Raw genomic sequence first — 17,510 nt, forward strand, 5'->3', positions numbered from 1 at the left:
CATTCATCTCATGTACCTCTGCTGCCGTCCATCCCTCTGTGTTTTCTCTCCCCGAGGCTACACATGTACTGTAAAACTCAGTAAGCATATTCAGTGACTTACCGCACAGCGTGAATGGACTTTCCAAGTTTGGCAGGGTAGTATATGGTGTTTACATCGTATAGACTGAACGTCTCATCTTCAAAGATGCAGATGGACTGCACTGCTCTCAAGTGTCTGAAGGATAAGACTTTGTTGCTGCATACAGATGATATTAATCTACCTGAATATGCATAAGCGCATAAACAAAGCTGATAGATCAGTTAGGGCTAGCTCAGAAATGTTTATTGTGAAGAAAGTGCACTGTCAGTATAAATCATGTTTGGGAAATGTTTACAAATAAGCCCACTGAAGATACAAAGTTAAGTTTAGGTTGTGCATAGACTTATATGTTTAATAAAAACTCAATCATCCAATTGGCACAGGAGCGCAGAGGCTTTTGATATCCAATAGTCGCTGGGTCTCTTGGAGGGAAGCATTACTGTCACAACAAAATTAGTTGAGTGACCTGGAGGGAGACAGAAATGAGGAGTGAGGAAAAAATCTGAATCAAACTGTTTTGAGCATTGTTTAGTGATAAGATGACCTAACAATAACTGTTAAAAACTAGCCTGTCTGTTCATTTAGTAAAAAATGTGTCATGGTTTTAATGTAAAACTATAAAGTATAATCTACACTACTATGTGAGCGAGGATTCTTGTATGGATCTAGTATGTACCAGTGGTGGACAAAGTCCCGGCTCTTGCTGAGGTCTTATATAGAGGAGCGTGGTAGAGGTCAGGCTCAGGTACATAATTCTGCTGTGGCTCGAAGTGCACGACTGGCAGCATGGCGTTCATCACTCGAGGTAATGCATCATCAATCACCATGTTGACATCGTCCCAGCGACTAGCATCCATATACATGCCGTGCACAAGAACGCCATCCTTTGGCTCTGGTAACTGTTGTTTCCACAAATGAGATTGAGGAGTGATAAGTCATAGAGTCTTATTGAAGGAATAAGACACAGTTCGAACTCTTTTCTCTTAACATAATTTTAACACTGCAGTGAAACTTCACTTTTAAATCCATTATCTCCTCTTTACAGTCAGTTTTTGCATGAATGGCGGTTACTTCAGTCGCCACTATGCTGTCATGTCACTGCTCCTTATCAAAGATGCCTTACTAAATGAAAAGAACTTAAAGTTTGCCTTTGTTGGATCTGTAAACAGCTATTTATGGGTATCATTTTCTTTAGCAGAGCTGCAGAAGAGCTTGCAAAATTGTTTAAAAATTTGTAAGACTATTCAAATGAGTGCATTCACATCTCATCCCAGTCAAATTTATTATTAAAACCATTAACCAATTTTAAAAGTAGCTGTTTCCTAAAAAAAAAAAAAAAAATATTTCTATCAACATAAATACATTTTTGTGCTGTACAATAGCCAACATATAACAGTCTTGGAGGACAATTCTGGTTTATTTCAACTTGATATGGATCCATTAGTTGTGGCTATTGTGGTTCTATGGGTGGTGCTAACTGTACTTTTCACCTCCATTTTAGAGATTCTGGGAAACATGGACTTGCACAAAACAATGTATATCAAGACAAGGTAAACCTTGGAACAACTTTACACTTAGCTATTTTTTTTTTACATAAATCATTTCAGATACTGTCTTTGGATTTGACTGAAAGACTCAAAGAACCTGCCTGAAATGGCTATTATTGCTTATTGTACAGGGCAAGGCTTCTTAACCCTTTGATGCACAAAATGGGTTAAAAGTGACCCAAATCCAGTGGAAATGGGTATCTCCTGACCCACACTGTGCATCACAAGGTTAAAGTCTGGACCTCGGTTTAGGTAGCAAGTCAGTTCCCATCTAGTCCATACCTAATATTCAGAAAAATACTTTATGAAATGTAACATTTTCAGTTTTTAAATCTATTTCCGATTGATCAATAGATTGCTTGTTGAAGTCTCCAGTGTGCCTGGAGACTGTTCATAGCAATCTTGTTTAATGATGAATGTGGTTTTATTTTGGTTTATTTCTCTATAGTCCACATTGTTGTCACAGCAATGTTAACCAAAAAAGTTGCTGTGTTATATGTTGTCACTGCCAACATCACCATTTAATGTTTCGCCAGAGAATTTGCCATCAGCTTCTAAAATCGCAGATAGAGAAACTGTCTTTTCTCGAGTACACAGTTTCTACCAATTGTGTAATTTGATGTAAGAATACATCTGAGTCAGGAATAAACACTGTGCACTAACTGTCTAAGCCTTGTTTGCCCTGGATTTGTGTTTGCTGAATTATAAGCTATGTGATGTTTCTGATGTAATCGCAATTTCACGGGTCACGTAGATGCAACTGATTGCAGGCAGAATGACATTTCTCCCACTGGACTTGAATGCATTTTGATTACCGGTATCTTGTCTGTATACTGACCTTGAAGGTATGTTGCTTTAAAGTTAAACATGGGTTGATTAAATGTTACTTTGTTTCAAGCAATCATTTCAGTCATCTGATCTTACATATAATTCAAATGTGGACTTTTAAAAACATCCATTTAACAAGTTATGCTAGAAGGATCTAGAGCTGCCAGCCTTGGATGGACTGAAAGAGCTCTAGTCTGGCAATAGGCAACCAACTGTAATCCTACAGTGTTACAAAAATATTTATGTGAGATTGAACAAATCCTCTGTAGACAACCATTAGTCAACAATATCCGTTCATAATTCCTCTATATTTCATGGTCGGGAAAAAGGGAAAAGACTTATTTGGATGAAAGGGTGAATGTAAGGACAGTACCTACGGGCATTCTGCAGAGAAAATTTGATTTGAATAAACTTAAGGAGTTGGACAAACTTAAAATAAGTGTTGGGACTGCAGGGAAATGTGGAGCTATATAATAATATTCTTGCCATAACTCAATATTTTGCTTAATGTTACTAACCGGTTATTTCGTATTCTATCTGTTACTATTAGTCACACAATTCCTTTAAGAATATCATGCTGGTACAAAAAGATCTGAAGGTAAGCGGTCACAATCTTCAACACTCCTTACTAAACGCAGCCATCTATTTCCATTACCTCATCATCCATTTCCAGCTTTTCAGTGATAGAAAGAGTGCGTAGAGCCTCACAGACTGCTACCTCATCCCTGTATGCTGGCACCATTTTGAAGCGGAAGTTTAGTTCATCAATGGGCAAATTGTAATGCCGGGCATGATTCTGCAGCACCCCTACAGGCCAGCAGGTAGAGGACAACAGAAAACACTTTGCAGTATGTCATTTTAAAAAACACAGCAAAAGTAAGACAAATTTTGTATATTACACTAATGTTACTCAAACAGAAGTAGATGGTGTGTTGTTGACTATGCCACTCAGTGCAACAACGGAACTCAGATAACTTCTTTAAAATTTTTTTTTTGGACAACAAATCAAATGCTATGGCACAATAAATAATGTATACCTATTAGATACACAGTACATATTCAAACAAGCAATTTATCGCTAGTTTGCTCTTATTACAGAATTTGTTACTTCTATTAATTTATAACTAATTCTAGAATATATTCCAGTCACTCTGAAATTTGCATTAGTGTTAGGGTTCATTAAAAACCATGGAAGTTTCTTTGTTACTGCAATGGTTTACCGGTAAGAAAGCCTTGAGGGAAGAAGAATCCTGAGATCCAAAAAGATTTGGGCTGACCACGTGTGATCCAAGTCTTGCAAGAGAGGGACAGAAAAAGGAGAGATGTAATTAAAATATGTGTATCTTGAAATAACTTCTTAATGTGTTGTCTTCAGTCTGCTATGGCGCATTACAGAGGTCCTGTTACTTATGGGACTTGAAAGTGACTAAGTGACTCAACTTGTAATGGTGCAGTGAGGTGGGTTCTCTCTTCTGAGGTAGTGAACGCATGCAGTCTGACTCAGCAGCTACCCATCACTTTATGAACTAATGCGACTCTACCCTGTTTGTCTATTTTGTGTATTTGTGTGAGTTAATTTTAGGGAATGTGTAATACACATGTTCGGACCAGTCTTACGGAAGAGCAGCTTAAGTCAGAGGAAATGAACCGAATGCTTAAAGAGGGTGTATGGGGAGACAGAAAAGGAGGAAGATAGAGGAGAAGAAGGAGACAGCGGGAGATGGTTTATGCCTCTGGGAAGAACACAGAATGGGCATGTGTTGGTACTGTTTTTCATCTTAATGAGATAACACAGAATCAAACATACAGAAGTGCATGCGCACACACAAGCACAAACAAACCAGCATGTAGAGTCAGATTTTCCCCGTCAAATTAATTTCTGTAAGCATCAGTAATACAAAGGAAGTGAATCATGGTATATTTTTATCTATGCTTGCACTCATGTCTAATTAATTTATAACTTTTCATTAGGGTTTATCGAGACACATCGATTATTATTACACCTATGTGTGTGTTTGTGTATAAATATCTGAATATCCGTGTTCTCTTTCTAACCTCGATGAAGGACGTTCTGAGGGTCAGGTCTCTGACCCAGGAAGCCAGGGGTTTGAGGGAGGGGTAAGCAGAGTTTGCCCAGCGGGTGGGAACCTGGTTGTTCAGGAAGCTAGTGTAGATCCTGTCCATTTCCTCTGACATCACAACCAGACCTGCTATTGCCTTCTGCAGGGTGATAAGAGACAGCTGCGAAGCACAAAGAGAAACATACATTACAACATATGGGTAAAGGACATAAATGACTATAACACTGCTGGTTGTTTCTGATACTATTTACAATGCTAGTTTTAATTTCCTTTTATATCGTTCTCTAAGATCAAGGAAATATACTGATTCAAGCTGTTGGCTAGCAACACAACTGAAATGGTTATGATGGTCTGTGTTACCTTGAGAACTCTCAGCAGGTTGTTGAATCGGTCTGCTTCCTGGCCCAAAACAGTGGTGAGGGAGTTCAGGCAGCCATTCTTGTCTTTGACAAACAGTGTTTCCACTGCCTCATCCATGTCCAGTCGCTCTGCATACCAATAGGCAGGCAAGTACACAAGCAGGGAGACCAACAGATACAAGGGCAGGTAGATAGGCATGAAAAAAACAGAACGCCTCAGATAAGCAATTCATGATGACACACATTTTTAATGATGATGTATGTCAGGGTGTGCCAGTCTACAAGTGTGTATGTACCAGGTAGCTTAGCTAGTATAGATTCAGCAAGCTCGCAGACTATGTCATCGTTACTTTTGGCTCCATGTCGCGCCGAAGAACGAGGATTAACATCCAGTATGGTGTTGATCAGAGTTATGGTTTCTTGGCGCTGGAGAGGCAAACACATACATTAAATATTTATATAATATATAACATACACTGCTGAGGGATAACATTATGACCACCTGCCTAATATTGCATTGGTCCCCCTTTCGTTGCCAAAACAGCCCTGACCCATCGAAGCATGGACTCCACCAGACCCCTGAAGGTGTGATGTGGTATCTGGCACCACGATGTTAGCAGCAGATTCTTTAAGTCCTGTAAATTGTGAGGTGGGGCTCCATGGATTAGACTTGTCTGTTCATCCCACAAATGCTCAGTTGGATTGAGATCTGGGGAATCTGGAGGCCAAGTCAATACCTCAAACTTGCTGTGCTCCTCAAACCTGCTGTTGTGCTCCTCAAACCATTCCTGAAACACTTTTGCTTTGTGGCATGGCGCATTATCTGGCTGAAAGAGGCCAAAGCCATCATGGAATACTGTTTCCATGAAAGGGTGTACATGGTCTGCAACAATGCTTAGGTAGGAGGTACGTCTCAAAGAAACATTCACATGGATGGCAGGACCCAAGGTTTCCCAGTAGAACATTGCCCAAAGCATCATACTGCCTCCGCCAGCTTGCCTTCTTCCCATAGTGCACCCTGGTGCCATGTGTTCCCCAGATAAGCGACACACACGCACCGGGCCATTCACTTGATGTAAAAGAAAACATGATTCATCAGACCAGGTCACCTTCTTCTATTGCTCAGTGGTCTAGTTCTGATTCTCATGTGCCCATTGTTGGCGCTTTCGGTGGTGCACAGGGGTCAGCATGGGCACTGAGACAGGTCTGTGGCAATGCAGACCCATAACTCTGACACCTTTCTCTCAGAACCAGCATTAATTTTTTCAGAAATTTGAGCAACAGTAGCATGAACCGCCTTCGCTCTCCATGTGCATCAGTGAGCCTTGGCCGCCCATGACCCTGTTGCCGATTCACCACTGTTCTTTCCTTGGACCTCTTTAATAGACATTGACCACTGCAGACCAGGAACTACTGCAGCTTTGGAGATGCTCTAACCCAGGTGTCTAACCATCACAACTTGGCCCTTGTCAAACCCGCTCAAATCCATTTTTCCGGCTTCTAACACATCAACTTTGAGGTCAAAATGTTCACTTGCTGTCTAATATATCCATATAACATATGCCATGATGAAGAGATAATCAGTGTTATTCATTTCATCTCTCAGTGGTCATAATGGTATGCCAGGTCAGTGTATGTTTTTTTTTTTTTTTTTTTTACAATATTTTACAATTGCACTCAGAGGCTCTCTGAGGGGAAAAAATACTTTTATAACAATCCTGTATGAGTTGTTTCATATTAAATCACAAGTGGGCCCAATAAGAGTTATATACACACAGAAAATAGACAGACTAACTGAAAGATATGGAAGTAAAGCACTTTTCTGTATGACTCTTCTCTAAGATACTACTGTTACTGCATTAGTAGTATTTTTTTACCTGGAAAGCCAGGTTGGCATTCTCATGCATGCCAAAGACTTCAGGATCATCTATGATTGGTAGACTTTCAATGTACTTCTTATATTGCTCCAGTTCATCTGTCTCAGGGGCATAGTAAATACCTTACACACAGAAGAGAAAATCATTAACCCAATGGAAATATACAGAATGTAAGCATGCACTGTGACAAACAGATTCCTGTAAGTGTGCATATACTTGCTGTATTGAATTACATTTTCCAGTGATATGTTCCTGTTATTTTGTTGATGCCATACACATATCCAGAATAGGAAGAAATGGAGAAAAGACGAATCAACATTACCTGAGGAGGAGTAGGTATAGCCAGTTTGCAGCGTTTCAGGAGAAAAGAAGCCTTTGAGAATTGTCCTGAGGCAGCGCTGGTCCCAGGCATCCGTCACTCTACCTCCATATGTGATCTCACCTATGGAGCACAAAACCACATCATGTGCATCACTGTAGCTTTCTTTACTTATAGAAAAGGTGGTTGTTTGAATGACCGTCCCTGCTGTGGCCTCAGACTGAATTCAAGCCAAAAGCGCCACACTCAAATTATTCAAATTCCCTCTCAGAATCAGCATGACAAAGCAACCATTTTTAATAAAACATCGAGCATTCAGGGAATTTGAGTAACCGCCAAGTAAATAATGTCAGAAGGAAGCAAGCAAGAAAGTTAATAAAAAAGAGTTACCAAACATTTACTGCTGTAGGTGAGAGGCACAGTGCAGCAAACGCAGCAGCAATTTCCTGAAGTCTGCCGAGTGTATTGTTGTCGTCCTCGTTCCCTTACATTATTCTCAGCAGCTCATGCTGCATCATGCCACTTATTCTCACAATCTATTATGCCAACAAATCATCAGAAATATAATTGAAGAAGGCAATTATGAATCCTTTTTGAAAATGTTAAACTGTTTTCACAAATGTGAACTGTAAACTCACTTAAGGATTCATTCCGTTTCAAATGTGGAAAACACTGACACAAGATAAAAACCAAGGAAAACCTCAGTGCACAAACACAAGAAAATAGAATTCTAGAGAGACACATGCTTTTATTTGCAATAAAGAAAACAGAAAGAGTAATTTAAGATATATTTAGCAATCAAATGCGTAAAATCCATATTTTATAGAAATTTACACACATTTATGTAAGACAATAAAAAGAGACATGAATAATCAGAAAAGTCTCTGCTGAAAGCCTTTAGCAAGCTGTAAGCATGGTTAAGCTGGCAGAGCCTTTTTGTACACTAGAAAAGAGGAATTGCTCTTTCTAAAAGAGGAGAGGCAATATCATGCTTGGCTTGAGCCCAAAATCTTTCCCCTAAAGAATTTGTAGCTCAGGCTCACAAGGACTGTTCGAATTAAAGATTAAACTAATAACACAGTCGTGTGATAACAACAATGAGAGACATCAATTTGATGTGAAGCGCTCCACCGAGACTGAACGCACCCATAATCATTTGGAGGTGTAATTGAAAACCAGATTAGGGAAACAAATGAACTTTAGCGATATGATGAGCATCCTTAATGAAAGGGATGCCTTCGTCCTCTACATAATAACTTTGAACATGTCTGCTACAGAAGTCCAAGACTAACAATATTAAACTGGCATAATTAAATACAACTAAAATTTAATTTGTGTCCATATCTGTGGACAAACTATATGACAAAACTAAAAGTATATCTAAAACGTTTCATGCTTGAAAATGCATCATCAAACAAAATAAGAAGGGAAAAAAAGAACTTCTTGAAATAAGAATAAACTCCAAACCAAATAAAAACAATAAATGAAATGCTTTATTTTGAAACTGGCAATCAATGCTTTATCTCACTTGAAAATAACAATGTCAGACTGTGCTGATGAGCTTGAAAAAAGAGTTTTACGGTGCATGGGAACATCTGTTCTTTTCATTTTATTTCTATATACACAGTCAAGAGGAAGAGAGCAGTGAAAGTTCACTGAGTGAAAACTGAACAAATGCAGGATCACAGCTGCAGAACAGAGTGAAATCATGTTACAGGACTGTCCTGCTTTGTGAAATCAGCAAACATTTTGCTATCCCCTTTTTACATGGAGCTGAAAATACGTGTGCTGTTGACAAAATGGAGTAGTGTCTGTGCCATGTGTTGACAACACAACAAATATGGCTGCAAACAGGGTGACAGAAACAGACTATTTCTTGCATTTTGTTTAAAGTTGAATGATTGAAAGTTCCATAGAATTTTTGACACTCTGCAATCATAATTTAAAAAGAATAATTACATTTTTTGCACAAGGATATGTAATCATGGTAATTTTGAAATGAATATTATAATTTTAAAGCTAAAATAGGATGTATCTTAGATATGGGAATATGATCAGAACAGCATACTACACAAAACCCCAAAGATATTAGCTTAGGCTGTGCATATGAATTCAGATACACCTGCAGGTAAATACAAACACGTATCTGTGAGCATATTTTTCCTTACCAGTGATATAAATGAGGGCATCCCAAGGAATGGTGCCATCTTTGCAGTAGAGATTGAGGTTGAGCAGAGCACACTCTCTGTCACTGTCATTAAACTCATAGCGGATGTTCCAGCCCAGTGGACCAAACTTCTTCCGCTCCTAATATACATGGAGGTATGACACACATATAAGGACATACAACGACTTGGAGGCACCAGACAACAATGCAAATACTCACTACAGAATGCACATTCAGGCGCACAAAGCAGTCATGGTCAGGTATGTGTGTATGTCACCTGGATTACTGCATGGAAGAAGCATATTCCAAAGACAATCTTCCTCCACTCGTGTCCCAGAACGTGATCTTCAAAGAAATTGCTGGTGATCTCTGTAAAGGCTCGTCGCATGTTGGCTCGCAGGCCTTTAGGAGGTTCATTAGTCACCTGGCAATAAAAACACAGAGACCTACCGTTTAATAGTTACGACTGTGGTGACCGATCTGCCAAACTGCCAAAACTTTAGAGGGTTTTCTGGCATCAGGTTATTCCCGCGTGTTGCGCTCATCATACGTAAGCCATGTAAGGCCCATATAGCAGACACAAACTGAGCCCAAACATCTACATACACAAGTCAAATCATACTGCACAGATGAGACCTACAATTTTCCTGCTTTAATTAATCTATAATGCTGCAACATTTATTATTTCAAATGATGTACAGCCATCAATTATCGGTTAGGAAACATGTTGGGAAGGAATATAACAAATAGTTTTCCAAATTAGGGAGACAGTATAACTACATTTATGTGGGATGAAATCATATTTAAATGGGTAAATAACCACAGTACATTCCCCAAAGGAGGAGCATGAATTATTGTTGTAAATATTTGTTTCACAGTATGTGTGTGTCAAAGTATAAAAGAAACTGAGATGGATTATACCCAAGTGAAACTGCTGTGACTAGAAACCTAACATACCTAAGGCTGGACTCACGAAGTATTATCCAAAACAAAAGGTGTTTATAGCAGATAGTTATGGTAATTGCAGTGAATATCTGAGTTTCCTGTCGGCATTTGTTTGTGAAGCTGCTCTGAATAAGTTTTACTAAAACCAGATAGAAGAAACTTATAATGCTAAGAGTGAGAGTGAGGTTGACCTTGCTTGATCATACAGTCAAATGATCATTTGACCATCAAATGACCATTAAGCCACACTGTATAACAGCATGAAGGAATTTAGTCAAATTAACTTAATTTTACTAATTTAACAGATGTAAATAAGAGTTGTCCTAATTTCTATTTAACAGAACTTAACATGTTTTCATTATGCGTATCTTTGGACCACTTTAACACTTAAAAACATGCATTCTAATAATTTGAACCATTTTAACTTCAAATGCAGAGCTGAATGAATGAACAGATGAGTGTTCACTCATATCATTAAATTAAGTTCATAAGGAACAAAGCTAGCATACAAACAAACTTCCCAGCATGCCTTTGATTAGTTTAAAACTCCTCAGAGAAAAATGAATATAATGGAAAATTGCTGTGTCTATAACACAAGTTTAATTAAGTTAAGGTTGTTTCCTTACAAAATGATTGAAATCATTTAAACCATGATGGTGGTTAGTTTAAAAATCAGATCCTATAACCATAAGCTTACTATTTATGTCACTGTAACAGAGACCAGCTTCCCAGTCTTCATAATGACTCTGTTCAAAAATGGCTTCAACAGCTGCACCTATAAGATCTCAATGTTGATTCAACACAATATCCTATGTTTATTAAATGTGTTTACGCAACTTCCGTTAACTTAACTCAGCGACAGAAAATGATAAACCCAAGTTACTCACATTTCTAAGGCAGCACAGAACTGCATTTTTCTAAGCTGAATAAACTTGAAATAATTGCCAGAGCATCTTTAGATTTTGTAACTGATAAAAATTGTACATAAGGAGTACTGAACAACATAAGTTGTTTCTTCAAGAAAGTCCAAATATCCGAAGAACACAAAACAGTACTGAAATTAAATATGTACACAGCTTTGTACCCATACAATGTGTCATATCACGTGTGGGCTTCAGACAGAAGTAAACAAAGTTCTTTAGTATAAATATTTAGAAGCTGTGCCTTACATACTCTCCATGAAAAAGTATGATGAAGAGCAACATGCAAACGAAGACTGTAAGCCCACTGCAAAGAAGGCAGATTTTTTCCAAGCTGCATTTTTTCACTCTGGAAGTGGATGCAAAAAGAATTCTTCATACTGGGAACATTAACTCTGCAGAGCCATCTGTGAAAATCAGATGAAATGAACTAAACTAAAGTGAAATTCCAGCTCCATATTGTGGTTATGTGTGTGACTACCTTGACAGAGTTCTGGAGCACTGTAACTGGAAATACTCTGGTAGGCATGGAACTGAGAAACAAACGGAAGTTCTCGTGGATTGATGTATCTGCACAGAAACAGAAAGGAACATTACTCACAAACATAAAGAAAACATACTTAATGGATGTTTCTGGGAAAAATGCACTGAGGTATTTTTTCACTGATATAGTGTGAGGAAAAACCATAAGAGTAATGACAAAACTCCCTGGGAGATCAGCTATATTGAGTGTACATTGCAATGGATTTTCTAATGTACTTTCTCAGTGGCTTTCCTGCAGTGAGCTCAGTCATACATTCGAATTGTGCAGGAAAAGTTACAAGATCACAAGTTAGCAAATCAACAAATGACTTTAAAGGAAAAATAGCTCCTCTCTGCAACTTGTCACTCTCACAAATTTACATATCTCCTATTTGGGATGTACTAAAAGAGTTACAAAGATTTACTTTCCACTTATCAAGCATGGAGCCAGCCTGGAGCCCAACGTCTTTTTCTTGTCTAGTCCTCATCTACAAGCACTAGATTCAGATGCATGCCATGTAGAGTCCTACAATATCACAATTTGGAGCTGTGCTTATTTTCATAATAATGATATTTTTTTGATAATTTGAGAATAATTTGCAAATAAAAAATGTGTTTATTTAGAGATCGGTCAGAGGCTTGGCTGCTTGCTTTGAAAAATACAAGCAAGAGTCTTCCATTTAATGGACCATAAAAGTAATGACATAAAATAAGTGCAACAGAGATGACAAGTGCAATGTCAGTATGACCCCTTAAGCCACAATAGCCTCATTTATGGGGAAGCAAAAGCATATCTGTTCTGTCAGATGCATGAGACAATCAACTGAAATGATTCCCATATAGACACACAAGAAATGTTTGTATGTTCATGTTTGTAGTAGTACCAGGCTCAGTGAAGGTCTTGATGAGCTCCTCCATGGCTAACATCCAGGACACAGCCAGGTGGCAGTTCTGCAGGAATACCCAGTTGCCACTCTTTAATGCTGCATGGATCATCTTCTCTGCTATAGGTCCCTGGCCTTGACCTAATGAGATGGACTCAACCCTGAGAAACAGGCAGAAATTGAAACGCCATTGTGATACACTATACACACCTTTATATACTAATTATCATAACAAGTTGCCTAGTATGATGATCAGCATAAATCATGTTTTATGAATATATTTTTTGATAAACTCAATAGTACAACAGTACAAGAATAAATTAGAAACACAGTTTTTGCACTGTGCGTTTCTAATATATTCTTGTACTGCCTTTATATTTTTTTCTTCTTTGGAGCTGCTGTAATGGTGAACTTTCCCCACTGTGGGATCAATAAAGTTTATCTTATCTTAATACAAGGCAAAGTTGGAGGGACTGTAAGTTAGCTTTACTGTTTTGGCTACTGTGCGGGAAAGACAACCTCCTTTGCTATTCATTTTGGGCTTCACTTAAGCATACCTCTCCACCAGCGCTTATTTTTTTACCTGTCAAGACACCCTCTCTCATTTGCAAAGCGCTGGAAGGCACCCATGGGGTCGGATCCTGTACTCAGTATGAAGATCAGTGGGGTGGAGGGGGACATGTCATTGTAGAGATTAGCCAGGTCAACTGGAGGGTTTTCCACAAACTGCTTTCCTAGAGTGACAATCACAAACTCTGTTGCTGCAAAGACCACCTGGAAAGGAAAAGGGAAGTAAATAAGTCACAGAATATTAGGACAAACCAGACAGGTAGTAGTTGTGCATGACAGGAGGAAAAACAAGAGAAAGCATTAAGAAAATGAAACTCAAGAATAGGGTTAATAATTACAAGCAGAACATGTGACTCTGCTTCCGTGGGGTTGAACTGCATTTAGAAAAAGTGCATTTAGAAAAATCTTTGCAGAGTTTAATCATGTAGAATAGGCAACAAATACACTTAAAATTCTCTCTGTAATCCTGTAGAAAACAATCATTCCACACGCTTCATCAAGGCTCACCTTCTCTTCCATGAAGCTCTGGATAAGAACTAGCTTCTGAAAGGCCCCCAACCTCTCATTCCAGTAGCCCTTTATCTCCTGTTTCTCTTCTTTGGACTCCCCGAGAGGTGGCAATTCTGACACATAGCCTTCCCAGGACTCTGGATTAATAGATGCTTGAAAACGTCCTAAAAGGAGAGGCATCTCATTTAATGCTATACAGATCAAAAAGACCGTTATCTAACAATGACCAGGGGATTTGTATCCTATGTAGCAAAAAAACAGTAGAATGATTAAAATAGCTTAAGAGTGACACATGATGATTTGTATGTGTCTCAAACACTCTAGTTTTTATATTCAGCAGATACATGATGCACAAAACATGCTAATATTCTTGCTTGACCAACCAGGATAACAACAGGGTTGGGTTACCTAGCTTGATATGGATATGAGTTCTGGTGATTTCTTTGGCAATGTCCTTGAAGGAGGGCAGTCTGTCCTCCAGCTCACAACATGTCTGCCAATAAAAATCACTTAGCCATGGCACATCTGGCCGCTCTGCATAGTCCTGGGAGATAGGGGAATAGAAAAGGAGACGTCAGAACAGTAAAAGAAGGTAAATGGGAAAAAGATGGAGGACAGACCTTAAGTTGAGAGGCAGTAAAGAAGGATTAAAGGATGTCAATAAAAATATGACAGGAAGATGATTCAAAGCATCCAAGGCAGGTAGACATAAGAGATGCAGAGATGCACTGATAAAGCACACAAATCTAGCAAGACAGGTATAGATGATGGATGTATAGAAGTTGCAAAGTAAAAGACAAACACAGATGCGAAGGAGAAAAAAGTAAGGACAAAATTAACATGAGGATCACGACAGCTAACAGGCAGCACCCCCAGCCTAACTAATGCCATTTAAATGAGAACCAAACGGTGGATGGAAACACAAGAAATATAACCCTGGGTGGCACTGACTTATCTGTATTGTGGTCGCAAAACCATCTGAATTTTTGAATGAAACCAGAGCTAAATCTCAAAGGTTCTTTTATTCATCGCTCTATGCTACCTTCAAACAAATATTGTCCCACTTGCACAGCCCCTCTATCCCACAGGAGGTGGAGAGAAATGATAAGAAATACAGAAAAAAATATATGGTGAAAGAGAAAAAAGATAGATGAAGGGCGAATATTCAAAGAAATCACCGTAATGTAAGCAAGCATGGCTATTCTGAGTTCAACTGAGCCTAATTTAGTCAGTCTAAAGAGTCTGGATTAGCCTTATGTGTGACCTGAGGTACTGACAATTTTTCATTAATTGCCCAAGGTCTATTAACATGCAGGTTGCAGGCTGCATGGGTAGCTGAAAAACAGAGATATTTCTTATCACTCTTTCACAGAAATATTATTTGTCAACCTATCCACAGAAAGAATTTATCATCCTGTAAGTGCTTTTGTCTAATGTCATTGTCCATGTTTGTATCAGACTCAGGAAGTCTGCAGCAATAAGTCGGCCAAAAGAGAAAGACAGGGACTTTTTTCTTCCTATCGACTCAATCCTGACATGAGAGGTGGAGAGAACGAGAATAATTTAAACAGCCCAACCTGTGGGCTTTTCAGAGGGAAAAGTAACAGCACCTTGTTTACTTGCAGTTTAGAGAATCCGACCAACAAACTGTAACAAATTTATATATTTTCTTGTAATTACAAGACTACCCAGAAGCCAAAACATTTTTTTTTCTTGGTTGCTTGGTTTTATTTAGAACTCATGACACAGTTAAATGTTGGCCGTTATCTCTCTCTTCCTGAAGGCAATTAAACCTCATCCTTTACAATTTGTTCTGGCTTCAGCGGTCAGGTCCCCTTACTGACAGTTGACAGTTTTGGTATACTCAAATTCAAAATAGCTGAAGAGATGTGGATTCGCTATTCAACTGTCCCCTTTCTCAATAACTCTGCTGGCTGCTGTGCAAACTGTGTATAACTTTCGAAATACCATAGCTTGAATGTAACTATCAAGTTACACTATAACCTTTTAAAAATGCATTTCACTGTACAAAAAAAAATCGTTGTTTTGCTACTGTTACAATAACCGTTCCCTCCATGCTTTTGAAGAAGTATTTTAAATGTTACAGGCTTTTATTTTGTCACCATACCAGTGGCACAGGAAGTGTTTATCTAAGAAGCGGTTTCTTGCCATGACGAAGAGGCTGCCGAAAAGTCAGAAAATTCACGTCAAGATGAAAGAAAATGGTTCCACGCTGTTGCTGTCTAGCAAAGGATGTGTAAGAACTTAGAAGCACCTAGCTGCAATGGGGACAAGCTCTTACGGTGTTTTCTGAAGAAAGGAGTGAAGGACATAAAGATGAATTTGTGTTCAAATTAAGGCTGACAGCTGAATGTAAATAAAGGCTTTTTAATGTTGCACATGGACAGACAGATTCACAGATTAACAGATTCACAGACAAAGGTATGCCGATCGTCACAACACTCCGCCTCCTTGGCGGAGTAACAAGAAATGCACTCAGAGAGCGCAGTACTCTGCCAAGGCTGCTCAGTAGTCATACTTTCCAACTGATAAGTCCCATTAAGACCACAGCAGTGGATTTGGAGTAGGATCACAATCATGTGATGGTCAGCAAGCAGCCGGCATAGTGTTCACTTGTCACAGGTACAGTGACGCTGTGCTGCTACCTTGCAAAGATATGGAAATCTTTAACAAATCCGTGGACCCAGACTATAAGCCACAAAATCTAATGAGGTGGTCCTTGGGGTCATTTCTGACCTCCCCTGAAAATTTCATCCAAATCTGTTATTCTGTTTTTGAGTAATATTTGGCAAGTTTACTTAGTTCTCCTACTTTACTTACTACTCTGCTTCTATTTATGTGTATCTTTTTCTTTGAGAAAGAGGCTTTGTGGTTAGCACTGTCATCTCACAGTTAGAAGATCCCTGGTTCGCGTCCCGGCCTGGGATCTTTCTGTGTGGAGTTTGCATGTTCAAGCTGTGCATTTGTGCGTTTTCACCTGGTAATCCAGCTTCCTCCCTCAGTCCAAAAACATGCTGAGGTTAACTGGTAATTCTAAATTGTCCGTAGGTGTGAATGAGAGTGTGCTTGCTTGTCTCTGTGTAGCCCTGTGATAGACTGGTGACCTGTCCAGAGTGTCCCCTGCCTTTGCCCTAAATCAGCTGGGATAGGCCCTAGCCCTCACACAACTAAAGAGGATCAAGCCGTGTATAGATAATGGATGGATGGATTTTGACTTGATTTCTGCTGCCTTACCTTTTCCAAGGAGGAACCTCCTCTTAGGAAGTGCTGCCACTCCACATCAGAAATTTCACCACGCTGCCTCATGATCTCAACACATAACATAAAGCTGTAGATAAGTTTGTGCTGCTCAAAGAGGCCACGTGAGACATTGATATACGAGTTAAGCAAGATTTGGTCCAGCAGGATCTGGAGACGCTCTTCTAACACACTGCTCTGCTCAGATGTCTCAATGGTCACATTAAAGAGCTGAATGTGGAAAAATAAGCAAATAAGAGAGAGAAAAGTAAAACAATCACATTACATGGGCACATGAGGCACTTTCATGAAGTATTCCAGATAAACATTTTTCTGTGGACTGGAAAATAAAGCTTTGCTCCTCTCTTACCTGTTTAAAATACTTGAGGGAGAACTGGTACATAGGATCAATCTCAGAGAGACTTGCAATGACAAAGTACAGGACCGATCCTCTGGTGGCCACAGGTCTGTAGCGCTCCCTTGCAGAGTTGATCATCAGCTCAGTGGTCTCTGCCTCCTCCAAACGATACTTTATGGCCTCTGATGTCACCTAGAGAGTAGTAGATAAAGAACAAAAGAGGGCAAAAGAAGTGAGAGGGGAAAAAGCAGCATAATAAGAAAAGATGGGATTTGGGAGGGCAA

At 39.1% G+C, this 17,510-nt stretch overlaps 1 protein-coding gene across 2 annotated transcripts in view; it reads right to left on the reverse strand.

The window, feature by feature from the left end:
• Positions 1 to 302: 302 nt before the first annotated feature.
• dnah6 (dynein, axonemal, heavy chain 6) overlaps positions 303 to 17,510 on the reverse strand; it is a 59,741-nt gene continuing 42,533 nt past the window's right edge. For both annotated transcript variants that reach the window (XM_023286156.3, XM_055010200.1), the window contains exons 64-81: positions 17,239 to 17,418; positions 16,866 to 17,099; positions 14,019 to 14,154; positions 13,608 to 13,774; positions 13,114 to 13,304; positions 12,531 to 12,691; positions 11,606 to 11,694; positions 9,537 to 9,683; positions 9,261 to 9,399; positions 7,096 to 7,215; positions 6,774 to 6,895; positions 5,193 to 5,322; positions 4,898 to 5,025; positions 4,512 to 4,697; positions 3,677 to 3,749; positions 3,112 to 3,263; positions 758 to 980; positions 303 to 547 (exon numbers count right to left, since the gene is read on the reverse strand). In XM_023286156.3, the coding sequence (XP_023141924.2) occupies positions 444 to 547; positions 758 to 980; positions 3,112 to 3,263; positions 3,677 to 3,749; positions 4,512 to 4,697; positions 4,898 to 5,025; positions 5,193 to 5,322; positions 6,774 to 6,895; positions 7,096 to 7,215; positions 9,261 to 9,399; positions 9,537 to 9,683; positions 11,606 to 11,694; positions 12,531 to 12,691; positions 13,114 to 13,304; positions 13,608 to 13,774; positions 14,019 to 14,154; positions 16,866 to 17,099; positions 17,239 to 17,418 (2,682 nt within the window). In that variant the 3' untranslated portion in view covers positions 303 to 443. The remainder of the gene's footprint in view (positions 548 to 757; positions 981 to 3,111; positions 3,264 to 3,676; positions 3,750 to 4,511; positions 4,698 to 4,897; positions 5,026 to 5,192; positions 5,323 to 6,773; positions 6,896 to 7,095; positions 7,216 to 9,260; positions 9,400 to 9,536; positions 9,684 to 11,605; positions 11,695 to 12,530; positions 12,692 to 13,113; positions 13,305 to 13,607; positions 13,775 to 14,018; positions 14,155 to 16,865; positions 17,100 to 17,238; positions 17,419 to 17,510) is intronic.

Source organism: Amphiprion ocellaris, chromosome 4, assembly GCF_022539595.1.
Source record: "Amphiprion ocellaris isolate individual 3 ecotype Okinawa chromosome 4, ASM2253959v1, whole genome shotgun sequence".
Taxonomy (NCBI): domain Eukaryota; kingdom Metazoa; phylum Chordata; class Actinopteri; family Pomacentridae; genus Amphiprion; species Amphiprion ocellaris.